The 7,690-nt window shown below is 53.1% G+C and overlaps 1 protein-coding gene across 1 annotated transcript; it reads right to left on the reverse strand.

Moving 5' to 3' along the window:
• Positions 1-1,930: 1,930 nt before the first annotated feature.
• On the reverse strand, positions 1,931-4,324 carry NEU2 (neuraminidase 2). The gene is given in 2 exon segments (XM_030864143.2): positions 1,931-2,869; positions 4,124-4,324. Coding segments are annotated over 2 exon segments (1,140 nt in total).
• Positions 4,325-7,690: the final 3,366 nt, after the last annotated feature.

Below are 7,690 nucleotides of genomic sequence, written 5' to 3' on the forward strand. Positions count from 1 at the left end.
GGCCCTGTCTCAGGTTGTCACCTCAGGACAACCTGGAAGTAGCCTTCTCCCGCTCTTTCTCCACGGCAAGGACTATACAACCCAGAACACCCTCCCCTCTTAGCCTCCACATGGTGACATACATGTCACCCCCAAAGACTGGGTGCCCCAGAGCAGCTCTGCGCCCCAAGCACACATCCAACAGCCCACCCCCTCCCTCCCTCTCCATTCTTCTGAATTACCTGATTCATTGGAATTTCGTTCCTACCTTTAGCCACATCACCTATAGAAGAATAACTTACGATGACTGTAGTGGGTAGAGTGGCGGCCCCCAAAGATATATCCATGTCCTAACCCCAGAGCCTGTGAATGTGACATAATTTGGAAAAGAGTCTTTGCTGCTGTAATTAAGTGAAGGATTATCCTAGGTCACCCTGGATTATCCAGGTGGGCACTAAATCCAATGACAAGTGTCCTTAAAAGATACAGAAGAGAAAGCAGGGAGGGAGGAAGAGAAAGCCATGAGAAGACGGAGGCAGACATGAAAGTGATGCAGCCACGAGCCAGGGGAGGCCTGGGGCCACCAGAATCTGGAAGAGGCCGGGAAGCACTCTCCCCTAGAGCCTCGGGAGGGAGCACAGTCCTTTGAACACCTTGATTGTGGACTTCTAGCCTCCAGAACTGTGAGAGAGTAAATTTCCGTTGTTTTAAGCCACTAAATGGGTGGCACTTTGTTACAGCAGCCCTGGGAAACGAACACAACCACCTAAGCCAGCTTACTTTTCCTAGGCTCTGCCTTACCCCCCTGCAGTGCTGTTGCCCATGCTACCTGCTCTAAAGCGTTGAGGACACGCACAGAGACATGGACAGACAGACACACGCGCACACAAACATACGCACACGCACACAGACATACGCACACGCACACACATATGCACACACACAAACGTATGCACACTTACAAACATATACACACAAACATACGCACACGCACACACACGCACACGCACACAAACATACGCACACACACAAACGTACGCACACTTACAAACATATACACACAAACGTACGCACACACACACGCACACACACACAAACATACGCACACACACAAACATACGCATATGCACACAAACATACGCACTCACACACAAACATACGCACACGCACACAGACATACGCACACGCACACACATATGCACGCACACAAACGTATGCACACTTACAAACATATACACAAACATACGCACACGCACACACACGCACACGCACACAAACATACGCACACACACAAACGTACGCACACTTACAAACATATACACACAAACGTACACACACACACACGCACACACACACAAACATACGCACACACACAAACATACGCATATGCACACAAACATACGCACTCACACACAAACATACGCACACGCACACAGACATACACACACGCACACACATATGCACGCACACAAACGTATGCACACTTACAAACATATACACAAACATACGCACACGCACACACACGCACACGCACACAAACATACGCACACACACAAACATACGCACACGCACACAAACATACGCACACATCTTTGCTAATTTACAGCTTTGTCCCAGCCTTTGCCCAGGAACCCGATGAGCATTTGCTAAGAGGAAACGGGCTGGACTAGTTAACTTATCAAGACCTGCAGAAAACCTGGGCTGGGGGGAGCAGACAGGCTGAACCAAGGGGCTCCAGGAGGCCAGGTTCCTTCAGTTTCTGGGCTGCAAATAGAATCCTCTGGGAAGGCTGAGACAGCGCAGGCGGAAAGGAGCCCAGAGACAGACTCGCACTTGCACACCTTCGACAAAGGGAACAGAGAGGCAGCCTCCCAGGTCCAGAGGGCACTGGGAGGAAGGAAACGGCCAGCCTCTCAGTGGGGAGAGCCCTCTTGGGCAGTACACAGCGGGCTCACTGCAGCAAAAATTCAGCTGGGAAGACCTGTTTCAGGGTGAACATGACGAAGACGATCTCCTCGTAATCATCCGATTCGTACAGACACCCAAACTGGGGTGACCCATTGGGGCCGGCGCCCATTCTCTGGACGTCTGAGTAAGCGCAGCTGCCCGGGGTCTGCAGGGGGGGCTCCAACCAGGCCTAGGGTGCAGGGGGCTGTCAGTTGAGGTACACGCCCAGGTTGGCTCTCCCCCGTGGGTCAGTCGGGTGCGTGTAGAGCGGTCACCGGTCTGGGGATTCTGATCCCGCACGGGGGCTGGGGAAGCCAATGATGCTCCCTTGGCAGCCGTGGGGAGGCTCCACGAGCTTCTGCACTGGCTGGGTCTCCCCGAAATCGAGCCCGTCGTTGGCGCTCTGGACCTGGACCCTGGCTCGGAGGGGGCTTCTCGCGTTCAGGTACACAAGCCTCCGTTTTGCATCCCCAACTTGGGCCGCCTGGCACTCCAGGGTGTCCCGGGCCACGAATTTCCCTCTCGCCCACGTGTTCCCGTGGTTGTGGCTGACCAGGCAGAAGGCGGAAGGGGTAGGCGCCTGCAGGGAGGGACGGGTGCCGTAAGCGTAGGCTGGCAGGACCAGGCTCTGCGTCGGGTTGTGCAGCTGCAGACAGTGTCCCGGGCCCACCGCGAAAGTGGCCCCGTCCTTGTGGGCCGGGTCAATGACAGAGTCCGTGATGTCCCTGACGGGGCTCCAGGACCTCCTGTGGTCGGTGCTGGTGACCTGGCACAGCCGTGTCACGTTGACCCTGGTGTGGAGCTGGTGGTGCTCGGACACCTGCCCAAGGACGGCAATGAAGAAGAGGAAAACGGTCCCTGTCTTCTCGTCGTACAGGGGGCTTGGGTTCATGGAGCGGTGGCCCTCCATCTGGGCTTGGGCCACCACCTCCTGTGCATGCCACTGCAAGTGAGGAGAGAAGGAGAAGCACAGCTTGGAAACGGCCAGTGACAGTGACAGAGGCTGCACTCTGGGGGGCGGTGTGTCTCATGGGGTTAGGATCAAGGGTCATGGAGGAGAGCCCTTGGTCCAGCGCTCATTCACCCTCACAACACCTCCCAGAGCGGGACCCAGGGCTCCGCTTCACTCCCTCCGAGACAGCCCAACCCTACCCAATCCCACCAACATACATCCAGGGCGCCTATGATGTACTACATCTCAAGTACAAAGAGGATTCAGGCACCAGCCGTCCGCAGCTCCATCCCAGCTCCTTCAACTTACCAGCTCAGTCCAGCTTCCCATTCTTGAAAAGTAAAGCCCTGGTAATAACTACAATATTCTGCCTGTGTGTGATAGAATATGACAATCGCCTCCCACCTTCTATACACCAACCTCTATTAATGTAGCCTAGGAGGGGGCAGCACCATGATGCTAGGACTCACAGTGAGCTTCCATAGTCCCCGGGCGTATGTCATAGATGCTGCAGCTCGGCTGTCTATCCCTATTCATTAATAGCTATCCCCCAGTGAGTGTTTCTCAGGACAGACACCGTGCCAAGAGTCTAATGTCCATAGTCTCATCTAACCCTAACCTCTAGCTCCTGGGGGACAGGTATTACGATCTCCATCTTACATCTATAGAGCGAGAGGCTTAGATAAGGTAGATGAGCTGCCCAAGGCCGTACTTCTGGTAAGCGGTAGAACCAGGACTTTGAACCCAGGTCCATCTGCTTCAAACCCATGCTCTAAACAACTACAAGGACATAATGACCACAAAGTAAAGATAATAATGATATTAAACCCTTCATATGTGAAAAGCCAGCCTTGGGTGTTCATCAGAATTACTCGATCTACTCGCTGGAACTTCAGGACGCAAGCCATCACCCCAACAACCCACCCCAGGTTAATTTTACTCAAAGGATCAACTCCCTCCCAGTTATGTGATGCTGAACTAGTCTTCCCTCAGGTTCTCAAGGATGTAGGGAAACCTTTCAAAAATCAGTTTCCCTGACTGACTTGTAATGAAACAGATGCAGCCAGGCGAACCGGACTTGTTCAGAGAGAACCCATGTGAGATCCGGGCGATCACTTGGGGATACCTTCTCTGTCCCATCCTTGATGGTTCCCTGGGTCCCTCTGTCCCCTAGACCTCGGCCATCTAGGGATGAGCTGGTCTCCGTATTCCCAGCAGAGCAATCACAGCCACTTCCTGCCTTACCCGGACCTGGTGGGTGGACGCGTTGTAGCTTCCCTTGCGCAGGACAATTAGCTTCGCGTGCTCATCCTTCTCGCTTGTCCGCTCTTCTGCAAAGGCCAGCAGGGTCTTCTGCTGAGGCAGGTAGAGCAGAGCGGGGATCCTGTAGGCATGGGCTCCCAACTGGAACACTCTCTCCCTCTGCAGGATGGGGCAGGACGCCATGGGGCTTGAAGGAGGGCGTGGGAAGAGGAGATGAGTCCCCTGCAGTCACATCCTGAGATGGGGCCAGAGCCGCCCTCCGGGGCAGGTGGAGCTCACCTCACAGGTAAGCTGACTGATGCTGGGTGGCCTGTCCTCCTCCCACACAGGGTTCATACCTCTTTATTGCACTCCAAGCCCCTGTTTACCGACCCTCACGTGCCTCCCACGGAGTTTGACAACACCTCTGTCCCTGAGACGTTAGGAGCGGGTATTTGGAAAAGAGTGTTTTGTGTTGTATTTTTCTTACAAGTTGACAAACCTCCTTATAACAGATTTGTGATAACCTGCAACTGTTTTTGGCAAACCCATCAACCAAACACCGAGCCCCGGGTGGGGTGGGAGGGCTTGCCGAGTGACGTTCTGCAGCTGTCCAACTGTCAGAAAATGACACATGGGAGCTTTTTATAACTCCAGAGCGCTAGAAATTTGTCTTAGAAAAAAAAAATTAAAGGGTAGTGGGGGGAAACCTTGATTCTTAAGGTTCTCCTCCCAGGCTGCCTGAGGCTAAGGCCCAGTTGTGTCCCACATGTGGACTCCACTCCTGAGGCAGGGACAGGGCGAGGGGAATGGAACAGGGAGGCCTGGGTGACAGGGCTCACCCAGACGCAGAGGATCCTCCAGAGCTACAAGGAAATAAAAATGAAAAACAAGCATTTGGCCAAAAAGGGTGGCAAGGGCTGGAGGTAACTTGGTGACCGTGCATGACAGTGGACTCCGTGCTGGGCCACCCGGGTCCCCTTCAGGGGGCTGAAAAGAACTTCCTCCTCCTGGTCATACCCCAGAAAGCACTGTATCTGAAGACTGGCCTGCCCAGAATGTAAAGACCCGGTCCCCTTGTCCTAACTCAGATGCTCTGAAGGGTCCCAGCTCCAGGGATCCCTGTGGGCTCAGCTGAGGCTTCCCTGGGGCCCGCAGCCCAGCTTCTCCATCTGCCCCTCCCACAGCCCTCCTTTCCTTTGCACAGCACTGACCCTACAAACCAGCTGCGTCAGAGCCTGCTTCCTGGGGAGCCCCACCTCCAACGCGAGCTTGGGGAGGGAAAGTAGAAAGCAAGGTGAGCTCTAAGAGTCACACAACTTCTCCTCTGCACACCCTTTCCAACTGCTTGCCTTTTCCCTACCATGTACGTATATTATCTGTTTAAAACTTAATTTAACATTTTTGAGAAAGAAATGTAATCTATCAGTATTTTACTCAATCCATTATGAATATTATTGTTTGGACAATGTAAAAATATGTGATTGCCTAAACACGGGTGGAAGAACTAAGTCTTCATGATAAAATCTAGACCGGCAAAGGGCAGTCCAAGAAAACAGGGCTTGGAAGACATAGCAGTGGCTAAGTTGACATTTTGTTATGAAAGATATAATAAAAGTAGAAATAAAAATCAGGGAGAAAGGTGCCGTTCGACAGTGTCCTCTAGAAAATTCATCAAGGGTTTGTTTAAGCTCTTGGGTATTTACCTAGGAGTAGAAATGCTGGGTCATATGGTAATTTGATATTTAACTTTTTTTTTTTTAACTTTTTGAGGAGCTACCAGACCGTTTCCACATCAGCTGCACCGTTTTACATTCCTACGAGCAATGTATTAAGGTTCTAATCCCCCCACATCCTCATCAACACTGGTTATTGTGTCTTTTTTGATAATAGCCATGCCAGTGGGCGTGAAGTGGTATCTGACTGCGGTTTTGATTGGCATTTGGTGCAATGATGACTAATGATGTTGGGCATCTTTGCATGGGCTTATTGGCCATTGGAGCTGGACTTTAGCCTGGAGGTAATGGGAAGATTTCAAACTCCTTTAGGCAAGGGAGTGGTGATCTCACTTGATCAGCTATTGAGGAAGTCTTTCTTTTGGCTTCAGGGTACAAGGGGACAGAAGGTGAGTCTGTTGCAATTTTCCAAGTGAGATAAAGCAGAAACCAACACACCATTGTAAAGCAATTATACTCCAATAAAGATGTTAAAAAAAATGAAAAAGAAAGAAAGACACTGCTGTTTCTCATAGGTCAAAAGTAGCTGAACAGCAGCGGTCTCAGCGAGTCCTGCCTGAGGCTACCAGGGCTGCCATGGTTTGTGGTCTTGCGGGTGCTGAGTCCAGAGTGAAGCAGCTCATCAAAGGAAGCTCCCTTATCTCCACACAGCCCACGAGGCCGGCTTTAGCGCTGCCGTCTCAGAAGCAGGGAAGCTGAGGAATGGGTCAGGGAGGCGGTGGATGGCTTCCTGGGGTCGGTGGTGGAGACGGGTGGATCTGAGCCCGCACCCGCCAGATTCCAGAACCCGCGCCCGTAACCACCGGGACCACATGCCACAAGACCCGCAGCCGGGACTCGGAGGGCTGAAAGGCTTCCTCCGAAAAAGGCAGGCAGTGGAGGGTCCCTGCTTTTGCCCGTCTCCTGCTGGGAGCAGAGGGGCTCTGTTGTCAGCATTCACCTGCCCACGTTAGGAAGACGCTTTGGCAGCTTACAAATCTGTGTTGAGCTCCTCGTGTGTGCCAGAAGACAGATACACAGATAAACCCTGGTGGTCCCTGCCCTGTTCTGGGAGCCCACAACCACGCGAGCCAGTACACCTGGGGAGCAGGAGAGAGGCACACTGCAGCCTTCCCAGAGGAAAACCCTTGCCCTTGGGTCAGTTTGGGGTACAGCATTTGCCTGTTGGCTACCACGCTGAAATCATGCCTCTCTCCAGAGAGCAGGCAGCTGTGGGCATCTAGTCTGCCGACAGCACCAGCAGAGCAAGCAGCCTCTTCCCAAGAAAACCCCGTTTCCAGAGGGTTCAACAACTCCGCTCGGGCCCAGCTAGCTGGGCTTCCCACCCCAAGCTGAGAGGAGCTCTCTCGACACCCACACCAGCACAAGGCCACTGAGCATCCTTCTGGAAGTTCAGACCAGCAATACCTTGAGGGCAGAATTAGGAGCTCTCCTGAGCTGAGCCTTCTCCCCACATGCGTCCTCTGGACACCCCAAGAACAGAGCGGGTGCCACATCAGGGGCTTGAGGGGACAGAAAACTGCCATTGTCCGAGGCATCCCCGAACGTCGCTCCATCCCTCCGTAATCACCTGGTACGGAAGAACTCTTGTTCATGCCAACAAAGAAACAGGCAGGTCAACTCTCTGAGAAGTGAGAAGCTGTACCTCAAGGCGTGTATTCCAGGTTGGATCCTGGGGCCTGGGCTGGAAGTCGGGGATGTGAGCAGAGGCTGTGGGAACCCAGCTTCCAGAACAATGCAGCCCCCGTATTCCTCCAGCCTCACCTGGAGCCTCGAGGTCTCCTCTGTCGGGCTTGTGCCTATAAACACCTAAGGGAGGCCCTGACCTCTGCCA

The sequence above is a fragment of the Globicephala melas genome, chromosome 7 (assembly GCF_963455315.2).
Source record: "Globicephala melas chromosome 7, mGloMel1.2, whole genome shotgun sequence".
NCBI lineage: Eukaryota > Metazoa > Chordata > Mammalia > Artiodactyla > Delphinidae > Globicephala > Globicephala melas.